The following is a 17,161-nucleotide window of genomic DNA, read 5'->3' on the forward strand; positions in this document are numbered from 1 at the left end:
CTATAGAGTGAGATGAGCGCACAACCCTAGAGTCTGGCAAGACTGGCCCGTACGGGCAGGGGTACCTTTACCTTTACCTTTTATGTGGAAATGTCACTGAGTTCAACAGGACTTAAATCTCAGAAAACACCTTACCTGTGTAGGCACAGGCCTGGACTAAACTGGAACGCTGATTCAAATAGGAATAAGGCAGCTTCTCTTAAAGACAGGAGAGGAACATCTATCTACCTATGGAGATACTTATATATTATATATAATAAACAAACAGGCCCTCAAAAGGGCCACATTGAGGACCTTTGAAAATCTAACTTTTCATGCTCTGCCAAAATATAGACCCTGCAAAGGAGCCAGACCACCTGGCTACCAGACCTCTGTCAAAACAAGCATATTCTGCCAGAGGAAGATTTGTTTTAAGTGCCTAATAAGGTATGCCTTAAGGCATATTTTCATTATAAACAGTGGGTTTTATAAAATCAAGTAATTGCAAAACGTCTTATTCCTAGAAGCAGCACTGCCACCCCACTGTGGATTTGTAGGGTGCAAGTAAGTATTAAAATGAACACAGAAAAAAGAAATCTCGCTGCATTGAAAAATCATCTGACTTTTAGAAGACATTTGAAAGCAGCCTTCATAGGGAAATTTTCAATGTTTGATGTTTTACTGTGTTTGATCTTTTAATTTGTTGGAAGCCACTCAGAAGGGCTGGGGCAACGCAGTCAAATGAGCATAATAATAATAATAATAATAATAATAATAATAATAATAATAATAATAATAATAATAATGCAAATTGAAACCAGGAGATTCCTGTCCAAAGATCCCTGGAAATTGAAACCAAGATCCCATACTGATAGGAACTACTGCTGAAAAAAGGAAGCTTAATCACAAATTACGTTTTATGCACTCATGAATGCATACCATCTGCAGAAAGTAATCCTGGATTCTGCAGTCTGGTGATGGTGATTCACTCTGCATACTTAAGCAAAGCCACACCCTTCACTATCACTGCTGTTTCCAACTATGCAGAATCAGCACTTTTGGAGGAAATTAACACAGACCTTGGCCAGAAATCATTGTATTTACACAAGAAGTCATTTCCTCTTCACACACTTAAAAAAAAAGAAAAAAGATGATTCAGCAGAGGAAACTCTTCAAAAACATGTTTGCGTATGTTTTCACCTTTGTGTCTTCCAGAGTCCTCCTCTAGTGTGCACAAGCTATTTGTTCCCTTTCTGCTTGACTTACTTGCAATATCCGAATCACTACCAGAAGCAAATTACAGCCTTTATCCTAAATGTTCTAGGGATGGCTCACAAATCACGGCAGACTTTGGAAGAAAGGTGGAACATAAATGTAATGGTGGCTACCAGGTTGGCATGCCTGCAGGTTAAAAAAGCAGGCCATGCCTAAAGGATAGCCTACAGCAACCTCTTAAAAACTGCAGGGAGTAATATAGTCCTGCAGAGTTCACAGCTGTTGCTAAAAAGTCAAGTTGTTGGAACCAACAGACAGCAATGCTCAATTTGCTGGTTAACACGAAGGCAGCTAGGAAATGAGGAATGATGGAAAAGTTGCAACAGGCAACCATTTATTTGTAAAAAAAACTTTAAAATTTTACTACAACAAAGATTAAGGAAAAACAGTATTAATATATATACATACATTGTATATGTATATACACATAATGTATCTTGTACAATTAAAATTACATGCTTTTCGGAACAGAAGAGTCTTGATCCCTCATACCACTTTCTCTTACTGCAAGAAATTCTTGCTTTCCTTAATTAAAATAAAAATAAAAATCAAACTTTCAAGTATAAGAAATAAGCACACTAGTATCTGAAAGTGAAAAAAACATTTGCTTTGCACAAATGATCACTGTTAAGTACAGAGTAAATCTGTTTAGCTAACACTTGTATATGTGCCTTGGTGAACTTTACAACTGTGTAAAATCTTTACCTGAGATATGTGGAAAGAATGGAAGGTGCAAGTTCATGGGGTTTCAATTTTTCCATTCCACTTCAACGGAAATAAAAACTGATAATGTCTTAATGTTTGTACTCGCACGGTATTCAACATGAGAGCTCTTCAGCAGAACAATTTTCATGTTACCAAGTATCTTAAACTCCAGAAAAACACAGAGGCAAGCACCACTTGTAGCAACCAGCATGCAGAGACAGTGAAATAGAGGTAGCATTGTCTTATAGCTTCAACAGGATCACTTGATTTTAGCCACATTATCTTCTGCAAAAGGCACTCACTTTTTCATTTCTAAGTCTGGTGTTAAAATTGAAATGTACTAGCATTGTTTTACTATAAATGCTTTTTTCGTTTTTAAATTAAACAAGCACGATAAAAAAGGAGAGGACTTAGGAAACGAGCTTTGTATCACTACGTATGCTTCTTCTGTTTGGAAAAATGACTTTTAAAAACCTCTAGGTACCGAAAAGCTAGAGTCCTCCCAGTTAAAACGCCAGTATTTAAGCAGCACGATGTATAATCAGAAACAAACTGTGAAATACCCAGAAATACACCAGCCGTTTATAACTAAAATAAGAGCAAGAGGTCACAGTAAAAAAAATAAGATGATTGGTCACTTAAAAAGTGGTGCTGGGAGGCAGCGGCAACCCACGAATGTAGAAACTTATAAATACATACAAAACTGTCGTACTTAATCCTTTGTCGCTATCTGCTATTAGAAAAGTGTGTGCTTTCTCGTGTTTGCTTTTACCGAGAGACAACTGAGCTAATTGAATTATAAGATGTCCCGCTGTTACAGCTTGAAGCGTAGGCTTCCTGGCCATTCACATCTAAACTGACTCTAAACACAGAGGATGCTTTCATTAAAAAGTCGGCTGCATCTCTGCGCCCCAGTTCCCTCAGTTTAGACATTAGGGTGCCCACAGTACTTTCAGGGCTATTTCCCCATTCCTGTAGAAGAGCATAGGATGGGCTCGGGACAAAGTCATTCTGACTCCCATTGTTTGTATTGTATTTCGCAACCAGGTCAGGAAGGCCCAAGTTCATAGCAAGAAGGCACCAGTCCTTGCCCATGGGATCAGGTGGATCCAGAAGCCGACTCAGTTTCCTTCGTGTAAGCAGATTCAGATCAGACACGTGGATATCCATCCCCAAACTCCCCTGTGAATAGACATCTAGACACCCAAAGCACAGTATACTGCTGAAGCTTTCTTTGTAGCCACCCATGGTATTAGTCAATGAGGTCTCCTTTTGACTTTGTGCGCGGAAAAAATCTCTCGGGTGGTAGATCATTATTGGCTCATGGTGTTCCCTCAGCTGCTGAGGACTGAGATAGTGTTTGACTGTCAGGAGTCCTGGTAATGTTGTGGCCATCAGGTTATCAATCGTACTGCACACAGAGTCCAGGAACAAGCAGCATTTTATCTTCTCAGTTTCCAGGCCTCTAACTTGAACCTCAATACCCTGACCATTGTTCACAAGGAGGACAAGGAGCTCAGCTCCACGGTTCACAATCTTTGAGCCATTGATCCACAAGCGTATGTCTGCATCTCCCTCTGTGCTCTGTTGATGGATCCATCTACAAAGGTTCACCTGAACTTTGTGGAATATCCCACAAGGCAGTGGGGTGAGGTGTTCCACAGGAACAATTCTAACACCACCATAAATCATAACTTCATCCTCCTCGTCAGCCCAAGACCTATGGAGGCTATCAGTCTTGATTAAAGCAGGAATGTCAATCATTGTTCCACTGCTGAGATCCCTGGCACAGATGTCCATAGCGTCCAAGATTTGTATGAGTTCTTCTATATCGCTATCTGGGACCAGGCGCTGGATGTCCTCTATGGTGTAACGGCCTCTGTAGTGATGGAGGGCCTTGGGGTTCTCCACGGACAGGAGTCTTCCAAGCACATTTGAGCACAGCCAGCGAGGATCCAGCAAAACAACATCTTGGACTGTCTCGCTTTGCATGATATTGATCTGTTGAACAGAAGAAAAGCCACAAGTCAAATCCAAATACGAGAGGAAGGAAGAGCTTGGCAGACATCGCAGCTTTAACTGTAAGAGGACTACAGGTTCTCATATGGTCCATTATCTACATCCAATGAAAAATGTGAATTTGAGAAAGGGAGGAGAGCTTCTCCTTGTATACTGAGTTCTCTGGCATACAGCACTTAAAGGACAGTGCAGACCACAAGTTATGGCTGGGTCTCAAGCTGAGCCAAAATTCATTCACCTCTTTTGATGGCCAAGCTGCAAAGAATGCAGTTACCTACAGAATTAAAATGGGATTAATGCAGTTTACTTACTTCTCCTATACTGTGTAGTTGCTGGGCAATGTGCCTCAGCTCATCTTCGCTTGCTAACGGGTTAAGCTGATCTTGCACATCATACACAAATTGCTGCAGTGACATGAGCTGGTTGGGTCCATTCACTTTTCTCCATGAAGGTAGCGTGGAGACGATTTTTTCGCACAAGTGTGTCATGGGTGGACATGTCTATGGAAAACACCAGATTGGACATTAGCTCTAATTCGAGAAGGTAAACTGTTATCTTTTCGCTTAAAAAAATATATGCCGTCAGTCACTCATATCCTAGCCGGAACAGACCCAGTGCGGTGGAACAGAGTCACAGAGCCGCACTTCTGAGACTGGTGTTACTACAGCTTAGCCAGATGGGTCTGTGGCAGGGCAGGTGTGATGCTACACAGACCCAACAGCAGAGCCAATCTGCTGCCGCCACTGGTGCATCTGCACAGTCTCTACCTGGCCAGGTAAGCTGAAGTACTGTGAGGGCTGGCTCCATGGCTCTGCCACACCTCACTGGATGCTGAAGAATAGAGCATTGATTCTCTTTGGCCATGTATACTCCTCTATTGGTAATGATGCTAGAAGTGGAAGTTATTTCCACAACTGATGCAGCCCTAGCAGTATTGGCTTGCATGCTCATTCTGCTGAATGTGAAGGCTGTGCTATTCTGTCATTCCCATTTCAAGGCGATGCATTCTGTAAAGGAATACAAGAATGAAAGAAGCTATCAAATCACAGATTATGCTAAGTACTTAGTCATAGTCACTCCTGCTCCAGGCATCATGTAAACTGTATTTTCTTTAAAAAAAAACCAAACAAACCCCAAAGCAAACTGCTACAGCATAACTGTAACACTCATCCCTTTTATATTTGTAATGTGAAAGTATGTCACAGTACATTTTCCTCAGTTTTTGACGAGGCAGTTAACAAGCCTTTTCTTTTATATTACAAACGTTTCATAAAGACAGCACAACGTGTTAGTATGGCTTGCATTAAATCTGTACTGGCATAAGCAGACGGGCTCTTCAAGTCTTTTTAATGGAAAAACTGCAGTAGCACGAACTTTCTGGAACAAAACAAACCCCGTTTCTTGGCACCATTTGGACAAGTTAACAGAATGAACTTCAAGTGCATGCATGTGCTGCAGAAAAAGAGCACTGAAATGATCACTAGTTTAGCTGAGTGGTTCTGGCAAAGAAGGACCAGCTTTTCACCACAACATTGCAATCTACGAAACATGTGAAAGCAGGAACCAACACACACTGCTTAAAAGGGGTTGCATTCTTCAGACTCCTGCCTCTGGCGAAAACTCATACTGAAACGAACTGTTATAGCTGTTGCCTGTTTGACAGCATAGTTAAATACTTATTCTGGGAGTGAGAAACATTTTACACACCAAAAAAATCTGGTGGCAAACCCAGCAGTAGGAGAGTGTAAGATTTATGCAGCAGAGGAGAGATAGTTGATCTACACAGAAAAGTATGCTTCTGTATGTATACTATTTATTTTTTTACAACCCCCCCCACACAATTGGATGCCAGACAAATTAATTCCTCTTTCAAATCTGTTGGAAGTGAAAGTGGCCGAGTAAATGATGTGCAAAATTAAACATGGAAGCAGTGAGACCACCACTATGGTATGCTGTGTAAAATATTGGACTAGGACCAGTGTTCAAACAACCACTCAGCCATAATACTCAGTACGTGACCTATGGCAACTCATGTGATATGAGAATAAAGTGGAATAGCTAATTTATTCCACCATGAGTTCCCTGGAGCAACAGCAAAGTATAAATGAAGAAAACAAAGATGACTCTCACTGAAAGGTTCAGGATGGTTTGGTCACATGGAATTCAAGAGGCCCAAAGCTTTTCAGAAGAACTAGTTCAACACTGCAGACACATGTTTAAAAACTTGCTATACTTCAATAAAATATTTATTAGGCCGTTTCTGCAGAATGAGACAAGTATATTTTCTATCTAAATTTACTTGCCCCCCCCCCCCTTTTTACAAGTTGTAAGAAGGAGCTGAAAGAATTTGTGGGCTCATGATCTATTTAATACTTCTTGCTCACCACCAGAGGGCACTCAGGCCAATGAATCTAATTTATCCCATACAGACCTTGTTGATTCATATTTCTAACTCTCTTCCTTTCTTCCCATACTTATAACCACAAGGCAACTTCATAATTCAAGGTGCACTCAAAATGGAAATACTCTCATGAGGCCTGGGCCAATGGATGTACTAAGAAGACGTGACTTACAGAAATAATTTGACTACGTAATTCTTGGAGGTGGTTGCGGAGAATCTTCATATCTTTAGACCCAGATGCCCCAGCATCCAAAATAAATAATCTGTCTAAAATGTGAAGGTCATTTCCAAACCTGAAAGGAAAAGAATAAAGAACCTGTTTATCATTTTACAGTACTGCATCCATCTTTTTCATTCTTATTCCATGTATTAATTGAAGCAGTTTGAGGAAGCAAGTTCTACTAGTATCACATATCTAGTAAAAAACAACAACCTTGTAACTTGATCCTATTTCTATATACTCAGATCCTTCCAAATTTAGTGGTGCTTATCCCACAGTAAGTGTGCATATTTTTGTGGTACACAGTGCCCTGGTTTAGTTGAAATTACGTTGACCCCCTCATGCATGAGGGAAGGAAATTGAAACCTTCCCACTTTCTATTTTGAATTAACTGCGGTTTCCCATTATGCCCGGACTAAGAAAGCTGTGGGTTACTCTAACTGTGCTCACTTCAAACATGATCTGAAAACAATGGCTTAATGCTGCTTTGCTTGACTCAAGAGTTCAAACAAAATAGAAAATGGACGTCTGTTCAAAATGGAAAGCAAGCAGTTGCTTGTATGTGGAAGAAGGGAATGCCTGAGCTCAGGTTTGCTGTGGCACATTTTCATAATGGAAATCCATTGTTTTAGAAAAACATAAAAAAAAAGATTGCTCAGGCTTTTTACTGATTTTATATCTACTGATTTTTGTATTTTTTACTTTTGCTACAATAACTGCCTTTGTTTCTGATGTTTTTGATCTGTTTTATATTTGCTTTATGGTTCTCTTTGTTGTTGTTTAGTTGTTTAGTCATGTCCGACTCTTCGTGACCCCATGGACCAGAGCACACCAGGCACTCCTGTCTTCCACTGCCTCCCGCAGTTTGGTCAGACTCATGCTGGTAGCTTCGAGAACACTGTCCAACCATCTCGTCCTCTGTCGTCCCCTTCTCCTTGTGCCCTCCATCTTTCCCAACATCAGGGTCTTTTCCAGGGAGTCTTCTCTTCTCATGAGGTGGCCAAAGTATTGGAGCCTCAGCTTCAAGATCTGTCCTTCCAGTGAGCACTCAGGGCTAATTTCCTTGAGAATGGATAGGTTTGATCTTCTTGCAGTCCATGGGACTCTCAAGAGTCTCCTCTAGCACCATAATTCACCATAATTCATAATGGTTCTCTTTAGTTAAAGATAAAAAAGGGAATCCATTGTTTCCTTTCTGCATCTGAACCAGTCCAATGGAAGGTGTAGATTTTCTTTATTTGTATGCAAGCACACCCTTTTCTTTTAAAAAAAAGTTTAGCTCAAGGTCTTAACATGCACATACGTTTTAAAATATACTAATTTCTTAGAAAAGCAATCGTTCCTTTTTAAAAAAATACAATTCCCCCATCTTACCTGTTCCTGATTTCTTTCAGAAGAGATGTATCTTTGTCATACTGGAACTCTCCTCCAGCAGAACGTGGAAGATTGACAATGTCGGCATGAGTAGCCACCAGCGCAACATGTAGTGGGTTTTTTAGCTTTCCTCCAAATGCTTCAGGGGGGGAAAAAAACCACAAGGAAGACTTTGAGGGGAAAAGCTTTCTCTTCTAATGGCATAGTTCAAATGTAACATTTTATGGTATGTCAAATTGTTATAATTAGTTGACCATTTGAACTTGGACCAGCAGCTTAACCACGGTTTGTTAACCATGACAAACCATACCTGTAAGCCATGGTTTGTTATTGGTCTATAAACTTTGGCTTAGCGTGATATCTGAACCTGGCACTTAAGTCAGGGATTGATTAAATGTTTTCCCAAACTTAAGAGGCTGACTGTGGCTAGTGTGGTTACATTCATAGCACAAAAAACAGACGTTCATCATTCCAAAGCAAAATTGATGGTCCATGTCATAAAACAGAGACATATTACAAATCACAATAAATCTTTGTAAACCATCTATTTCGTTTCTAACAAAGTATATATTTGGAGAAGGGGCAATGCTTTCTTTCAGCTATAGCTACTTTTTAAAATATCATCCACTGACCGCACTAGTCTACAATACTATGGTTGAGATTATTATAGGCAGGAAACAAAACGATCTAAAAAACATTCATACAGTGGTATGAATGCAACTATACAGTACTTACACAAACAAAGAATTCTCACATAAGTGAGAGTTAGGTAGGAAAGTAGCCTGGGAGATACCATGAAAAAGAATGAGAGAGAAAGAGATACAAATGGGATATGAATGAGGTAACAGCACTGAACACAAATTTGTACAGCCTGCTTGCTTATACATCATCTTGATAAGATGAAAGTATTTTGCCAAATTTCGGAAAATACTGAATTTAACTTTATTGCTATTACCTGTATTGTGGCACATACTCTAGAGGCAATACCACAATTATCCGTATGAGCAAGGGCCATCATATGCTAAACACATACATTCTTCAAATGCAGAATACAGATAAGCATACTTCAGACTTACATGGAACATAAGCATGCCCAATACAATCCTTGCTTTCTGTTTTGTGCTCTTTGTAAATTCTGTGCAACTCTAGAACACCCCAAATCCCTAATTTGGTTCCAGTGCAAATATGATCTGTATGCATTCTAATGTGTAGCAGAGCATGTGCTTTGCATGCAGAAGGTCCTATGTTCAATTCAAGTAGGACTGGGAGAGAGCACTGTCTCAAACTCCAGAGAGCCATTGGTAGCCAATGAAGACCAGCGGTGTTGTCAGATGACAATTCCCATCAGGTCTGACCATTGGCCATGCTTGCTGGGGCTGTTCAGCAACATCTGGCAGGCCAAAGGTTCTCTACCCCGATATAGACAATGCTGACCTAGATGGACCAATTAACTGGTTCATCTTATATTCTTATATTTATAACAAGCACTATGGTCTTTCTTAAACCGTCAGTCCCATGATCGTTTAATGGCTTTGTTGCACACATTTCAGCAACTTTGCTGTTGATGAAGTGAAGACAGACATCATTACTTTGTTCTTCCAAAAAACTTCCACAGTAGTAGGTGAAGAGTAATTTACCATAATGAAGCTAGATTTATGATGTTAGCTAAACCTATATATTTAATCTTTCTCCAAAATATGGAGCAATTAAGTTTGTTGGCATACCCAACTTTAAAGCATCATGCCTAGTTAAAATAGTTGACCAGTGATCTCATTTAAGAAGTATACTGAACAGCAAAGAATTCTAAAAAGGTTAATTTGTATGAATCAAGGCAGTAGAGTAAAAGGAAGGATGGAATGGTTCAACATAGCTCTACAAAACCATGAAGAAATACTGCTTTCTCCCATGTTGAAGGCTGGCAGAGATAAAGTACTTGTGGCATACCTATGGATTCTTCGACTGGAACAAGAGATTTTAGGAAACTAAGCCAAAAGGTCACTTGGTTCAACTGGATTTCATAGGGCTCTTCAAGACTAAAAAGTACAACGTGAACTGAGGTGGGATCATTTGCAGCAAAATAGTCATAGCAGCAGAAATACACAGGATTCCCAGAGAATTCCCACACACTGAAATCACCAACTCCTGCAACAAGCAAATATATATTATCAAGACATTGAGTAGAACAAGTTTTACAAACATTTTTATTCTCGTTGTTGTTGAAGTATACATATCATTATTGTTATTATTATTATTAGTTATTATATTCAGAGACAGAGGCTGCAATCCTGATCACAGCTACATTTACTGATTTCAAAGAACCAAGACTGGGTGCAAGACTCCAGTCAAAATTAGACAGGTTTATCCACTGAAGAAATTCAAGTCTTTTTTTTTTTAACACAGTGGGTCTTACATTAGAAGACAAACTTTCCAAACAGCATTTCTGTAAAAACTATAGAAAACATGATACAATATACCTACGACTAAAGCTGTAGTTTGTGCAGAAGTACACGTTAAGACCACTGCAAGAGAGTTAATTGCTAAAATATTAAATGAGTAATTTTACTAGTTTTGTCTTGTTTGACAGAATCTGAAGCATACTATTACACAGGCATATTATTGTGCTATATAAAGTGTCAAAACAGGAGGTTTTCTATTTTAAAAAAATCAGAACAGGCCATTTTGTTTCACAAGACAGTAGAATAATAATGTGTAATTGTAAACTCAGAGAGAGATTAGAATAGTCATAGTTCATTACTAACTGCCATTTTATGCAATACTTTATCATGCAATTTTTATTTTTTTAATTTTTCTGAAGCTGAGAGAAGCATATGTTTATTCCCTGTCTTCCAGAGAGTAACAGGCATTTTTACAAACTTTAATTAATAGGATTTATAAATAAATGCATCTCAGGAAGGCGGGAGCACTAGAAAAATGCCTCAGCATTTTAAAAGGAATTGAAATTTCAGCTATTAATAGTTCAGAAATGTTATCTTTATTAATCTGGAGGATTTGAGCAAATACTTTGGCTAGTGTAATAATCTCAATCTGCATATATAAACAGGATGTCAGGCTACAGCTGGTAGTGACAGTATGCTCATTCCAGGCTGGAATTTAAGCCCCAATGCATACTATCTTCAGGAATTCCTTCAAAAATTGTGACATTTTCCTAAGCTCATAGTTTCTATGACAAACCCCTGGCACTTTTGACAAATACTGTGTCCTACGACGGTGGAGATGCAATCTATTCCTCCTTCTCGTGGAATATTTGGCTGCCGTTTTTCGAAGCTTTTAAGAATAGCAAGTAAACATCTGAAATATCTACCCATTAGTACACCTGCAGCTTGGAAGGACTTCAGCCTTTCTTTGGGTACAGGTTGGCTGAATAAGAGCTTCTTAAACAGCAGTGAGTAAGCCCTGAGTAAGCACCTCACAGTGTTTGTTCATCAGTGGCAGAGTGAATTCCTCAGACTACAGATACAATGCTCCCATCATGTCTGTTCAACCTACGTTGAATACCCTGGAGAAGACCGTCCCTCATATAACGGTTTCTTTGCAGGCTGTAAAAGGGCCTATATTTCCTCAGACAGAGAATGGCTCTCTGCAGCTTGTATTCCTCATAGAGACGCTTGTACAGAGCACACAGCAAGTTAAATCACACTTCTGGGATTCCATCAATAAATGGAGCTCCTGCTGAAAATGTAATACCACCACTGGCTTTGGCCAATATCTCTTGGCTCTCAGAGGATTAGTGCTGGATTGAGATACTACGCTGATATTGAAGAAACTTTAAAATAGTAATGTTTTTTGAGATATTGTGTTGACATAGCAAATGTTACACCTAATCGTAAGCTTTTATTGTGCTGGTAGAGAGTCTGAAATTAGGGATAAAGCACTGATATACTTTTAAGAAAAAATTAAAGATTTTCTTGTTTTACAGAAGTATGTGCAATGTCTCTCGTAATTTTTCCATGTAACATTTTTACAAATCAGTTTCATTTGTTGAGACATTAGGAAGAAAAGGGGTGGAGGGGAGGAAGATGGGTGGGGTCGGGTGGCGATGTTTCTATTTTGCTTAATGTATGTAGGGTTTGGTGTCAGCGTTACTCGTGCAGGTTCTCTGCTGATCACTTGTGTTCCTTTGGTGGTGAGAGAGGTTGGGGTTGGCCTAGGGTGTGCTTGTTTGTTTGTGATTGGCTGTGGTGATCTTTGTTTTCGTGTGTGAGTGGGGTGGGTGGGTGTTTTGGATCAGGTTAGCCATATTGATTTATATGCTGTTGGTGGATTATTGTCATTGTCTTGTTGGGCTGTGTACGTGATATAGGGGAGCCATACTGGGGTAAAGGCGTCTTCTTCTGTTTGTCCCCGTATTAGTTTCAGTTTATTGGTTAATTTTTCTAGTAGGGCAGTTTCCCATACTATTTGGTACCATTGGTCCATGCTTACTCCTGACAGGTCTCTGCAAATTAGCAGGCCGATCTCTGAATGTTCTTCTGTATGCGGATGACGCCGCACTTCTTGCCAGATCCCCTATTGGACTGAGGAGAATGTTGCAAGCTCTACATGAATACTGTGATCAGCATGAGCTCCAACCCAACTATGCTAAGACCAAGATCATGGTCTTCTCTGCCCGACCGAGACTCCATCGATGGTCGATGAACGGGATCCCCCTAGAGCAGGTTAACTGCTTTAAATATCTGGGACAAGTAATATGGTCAAATAGGTCTTTTCTGGCCCATAGAAACTATATAACAACTAATGCATCTAAAGCAGCCATCCAGATTAGATCTCTATATGCTAAGAATCAGGCTCAATCAGTGAAGATAGCTTTGAGACTCTTTCAAATGAAAGTCCTCCCCCTTCTTTTGGTGGGCATCTCTTTAGGCTCCCGTAGGGATTTTTTTGAAACTGGATTCTATTCAAACGCGATTCCTTAGAGCCATCCTTAGGATTCCCCCCTCGGTAGCGGGTGCGGTTATGAGATTAGAGGTCGGCTGGCAAGCTCTACGGTATGTGGCCTTGAAGACAAAGCTCTGGCTATGGCTCAAGCTTTGTTTTAAACCAGTGGGTATTGCCCCCTTGATATTGAGGGACGATTTCCAATCATCGTGGGAAAAGGAGGTCATTAACGAGGTTCAATCCTGCGGATTGTCTCAGCTTTACTTTGAGTCTATGACGTACAATCAAGCTAGAGCTGTGATCTCCCGGAGACTGAGTGACATTGCCAGACAAGAGGACATAGCCCAGGTAAAACCAGGGATGTTCCTAGGTGACCAGATTTATCGGACCATACCAGCCCCCTACCTTGCAGAAATCCACTATGTGGAATACCGCAGACTTCTTACAGCGGCTAGATTAAATGTCCTTGACTCTGCAATATTGTGGGGAAGGTACAGGGGAGTACCATACGCCCAGAGAACCTGTCATTGTGCCATGGGTGTGGTTGAGTCCACCGAACACATTCTCTTGACTTGCCCTTCTTATGCAGAGCTTAGACAAAATTTTATAGACCCACTCCTATGTCAATTTAGCTTCATACCCGGAGAAAACCAGGCTTTACACTTGCTGAATAATGTCACTAGAGCTATACCTTCCTTGGTGGCCAAATTTCTTTTTTTAGCTTTTAAGCGTCGCAAGACTATAATTGACTGTATTGATATGGGGCTATCTGTTTAGCCCATTTTAGTGTTGGCTAAGTTCTAAAATCTTCCTGGATGTTTTAACTGTGTATTGACAAATGTACTATTTTCTGACTGACGGTCGAATAAAAGGTTGATGATGATGACAGGTCTCTGCAGTGTCTGGTTATGGTGTTTCTGGCTGCTGAAAGTAGGTGGGTTATCAGTGCTTTGTGGTGTAAATGGGCACTGTTGTCTTGGAAGATGTTTAGTAGGGCCAATTCTGGGGTGAGGTCTAATACTTGCTTAGTTATTTTACATATTTCTCATATGGCTGTTGTCCAGAATAGTTGGATTTTGGGGCACTCCCACCACATGTGGAGGTATAAGCTCTGATATACTTAAAGCGTGCCCCCTCTTAGAGAGGTTTGAAGGGTGGAAACTATAGGAGAGACTTATGTCTGTAGAATGCTCTCCCCAATGATGCTCACCTGTTTTCACTGCCAGGTTAATACTTTCTCATTCCCAGGACACTTGATGGAACATGATCCAGCTGTGCTCTGGGTTACTGATAAATTTTTGTTTGTTGGTTTTCTGTGGCGGCTGGCACTGTTCTATGTATTTCGTTAATTTTTCATGGGTGTTTCAAACAATTTTGGATTTTTTCAACCCAACGTAAGCCACCTAGAGCTTGCTCTGTGTTCGGCAACTAACAAAATAAACCAATAAATCATTTAAGTGGATTTCAGACTGAAGCGTTTTTGCACAAAGGACCCAATTAGTTACATTAAAAGAAGAGGATTCAAGTTCATGTTTTACCATTCAAATATGCATTCTGAACGTCAATGGCCTTGGTTGACTGGTCATCTGCTGAGCAGTGGGAATGGTGAGAGGGCGAAACAAAGACTTCCAACATCCCTTTGGTAAGGCCTGGCTCAAACATCATGCTCCGGCTTCTCACACTAACATTCTCACAGCCAGGATACAGATTTGTAATACTTACTGAAACTGGATTGCAGGAAGAAAAGGAGAAAGGCAAAAGAAGATTAAAAACCTTGAATTTTTAAAAACAGCATTATTACAAAACCATGTGGACAGACCATTGTGGTAGTTTGAACAGAGCAAGTTCAAGCGTCGGTGGCAAAAATAAGGCGCTGGTGCTATCAGCAGCTGCCTGGAATATTCTCTTTTCAGATATACAAGTATACAACAATCAATCACAACCAAAGCCCTCCTATCTAGAGGTGAATCAGCAGTTCAGAACAGCCCCTTGGTGACAAAGGAGGTCATTCCCAGTTCACAGCTGGGTAGATTACATATGGTTGGAGACCTTCTTTTTTGAGGGGGTAGAGGCATTGGTACTTTACTTGTGAGGGTAATATTTTATCCCTCTCCAATTATCACTGCAGAGATCAATGATTTCAACATGTATGTTATTATCTAAATATTAAGGAGACTACCTATAAAGCATCAATTTGAATAATAAATAGCAAAGCTGTATCCTTTCCAAGTGGAAGCATAAAGAAGAAGAAGAGCCATTTCATTATCCGTAACTTTTTCAGGATTAACAGAAACCATGCAAATTTAGTACAGTGGTACCTCGGGTTACATACGCTTCAGGTTACATACACTTCAGGTTACAGACTCCGCTAACCCAGAAATAGTACCTCGGGTTAAGAACTTTGCTTCAGGATGAGAAACAGAACTTGTGCGGTGACAGCGCGGCAGGCCCCATTAGCTAAAGTGGTGCTTCAGGTTAAGAACAGTTTCAGGTTAAGAACGGACCTCCGGAACGAATTAAGTATGTAACCAGAGGTTCCACTGTAAATATGTATAATTAGTACTTTTGGTATTGAACTAGCCTCCTCTAGTGGTTGAAATAATTAAGGCACCCCTGACATTTCTGAAGGTGCAAGCCAGCTTTGATCAACTTGGTGCCCTGTTTTTAGACTACGGCTCCAATCAGCCCCAGCCAGAACGGCCCTGGAGGGCACCCAGTTGGTGAAAGCTGAAATAAATATAAATACAAATTTAAAATGAAAAACAGTATTATCTTAACTGCACCTTTAATGCTACAGTGGTGCATCCACTCTTGTTAGAAACCAAGTACTATGCTAGTGTACTACTGAAATATAAAATGTCAAGTGCCAGAAATGAATGGTGCAGACCATCACCACTCCCCAAGCAAAGCTCTGCCATTTTGTGGGTCTTTCCTTCTAAAAAGACCAAAACATTTCTTTCCAAGAGTTTAACACCTGCCATCTTTAAAGCTGGCATGTACCGTATTTTTCCATCTATAAGACGCCTCCATGTACAGTGGACGCTTGGGTTGCGAACGTAATCCGTGCGGGATGCACATTTGCAACCCGCGTCTGCGCACACACAGGTAGTGATTCAGTGCATCTGTGCATGCGCAAAGCACGATTTAGCACTTCTGCGCATGTGCGACTGCCAAAACTCGGAAGTAACCCATTCTGGTACTTCCGGGTTTCGGCAGTCTGCAACCCGAAAAAATGCAACCTGAAGCGGACGCAACATGAGGTATGACTGTATAATTTTGGGGGACTCAATTTTAAGAAAATGAGGGGAGATGGCCCAAAATTGTTGAGCTTCTCCCCCTATGCAGCTGCAGGCAGAAAACACTCCCTAGATCGTTTCCCACATGCAGCAGCATCGGGGGAAGTTGCGCGCCCGCCAACCAGCTGGCTGGAGGGTGCGTTGCTTCTCTTCCCCCACTCATGCCACTATCCGTGTATAGGACAACCCCTGTTTTTTGACTGCGAGAAGCCAAGTTACAGGGAACCAGGCAGAGGGCCTTCTCGGTAGTGGCGCCCTCCCTGTGGTACGCCCTCCCACCAGTTGTCAAAGAGAACAACAACTACCAGACTTTTAGTAGACATCTGAAGGCAGCCCTGTTTAGGGAAGCTTTTAATGTTTGATGTATTACAGTATTTTAATATTTTTTTTGGAAGCCGCCTAGAGTGGCTGGGGAAGCCCAGCCAGATGGGCGGGGTATAAATAATGAATTATTATTATTATTATTAATGAGTCAAAAAACCTCGTCTAATACACGCAAAAATACGGTATCTAGCAAGCTCCACCTTCTTGCAGGAAGGCTACTCTTCTGCCTTTTCCAGCTTTGCATGAAAAGTGATCATTGCATTACTGTTAACTAGATTAGGCCCATCATGAACACCACAAATTAAAACAGTTGCTGTAAACTAGTATGTTCACCCAATGCACTGAGGTAAAAAACAATGACTATTAAGAGCAACAATATAAAAAGCCTTAAAATGGTACCTGATGGCTTATTAGATAAAGGTGAAGGGGGAAAACGGACAGAGTTTGTAGAGGAAAGCCTTGGTCTGCGCCTTCTGAAAAAGCTTCTCAGGAGCCCACACTTCAGAGACTCCACAAGAGTAGTTTTCCCAGATGCCGAGTGTCCAAAAAGCTTAAGTTTTATTCTCGGCTGCAGATTATGAGTAGGTCTAAGATGCTGGATGAAAAGTGCTCTGTGTGTATCCTGTAAGGTGAAAGCAAAGATATAAAACAAACACGTAATTGTGAAGAGAA

The 17,161-nt window shown here is 40.6% G+C and overlaps 1 protein-coding gene across 3 annotated transcripts in view; it reads right to left on the reverse strand.

Annotated features, from left to right (window-relative positions):
- Positions 1-1,560: 1,560 nt before the first annotated feature.
- The window catches only part of DAPK1 (death associated protein kinase 1), an 84,034-nt gene continuing 68,433 nt past the window's right edge, over positions 1,561-17,161 (reverse strand). For all 3 annotated transcript variants that reach the window (XM_028749564.2, XM_028749563.2, XM_028749565.2), the window contains 7 exons: positions 16,889-17,111; positions 14,408-14,596; positions 9,918-10,115; positions 7,974-8,112; positions 6,552-6,672; positions 4,290-4,478; positions 1,561-3,960 (listed from right to left, as the gene is read on the reverse strand). In XM_028749564.2, the coding sequence (XP_028605397.2) occupies positions 2,728-3,960; positions 4,290-4,478; positions 6,552-6,672; positions 7,974-8,112; positions 9,918-10,115; positions 14,408-14,596; positions 16,889-17,111 (2,292 nt within the window). In that variant the 3' untranslated portion in view covers positions 1,561-2,727. The remainder of the gene's footprint in view (positions 3,961-4,289; positions 4,479-6,551; positions 6,673-7,973; positions 8,113-9,917; positions 10,116-14,407; positions 14,597-16,888; positions 17,112-17,161) is intronic.

Source organism: Podarcis muralis, chromosome 11, assembly GCF_964188315.1.
Source record: "Podarcis muralis chromosome 11, rPodMur119.hap1.1, whole genome shotgun sequence".
In the NCBI taxonomy this organism is placed as follows: domain Eukaryota; kingdom Metazoa; phylum Chordata; class Lepidosauria; order Squamata; family Lacertidae; genus Podarcis; species Podarcis muralis.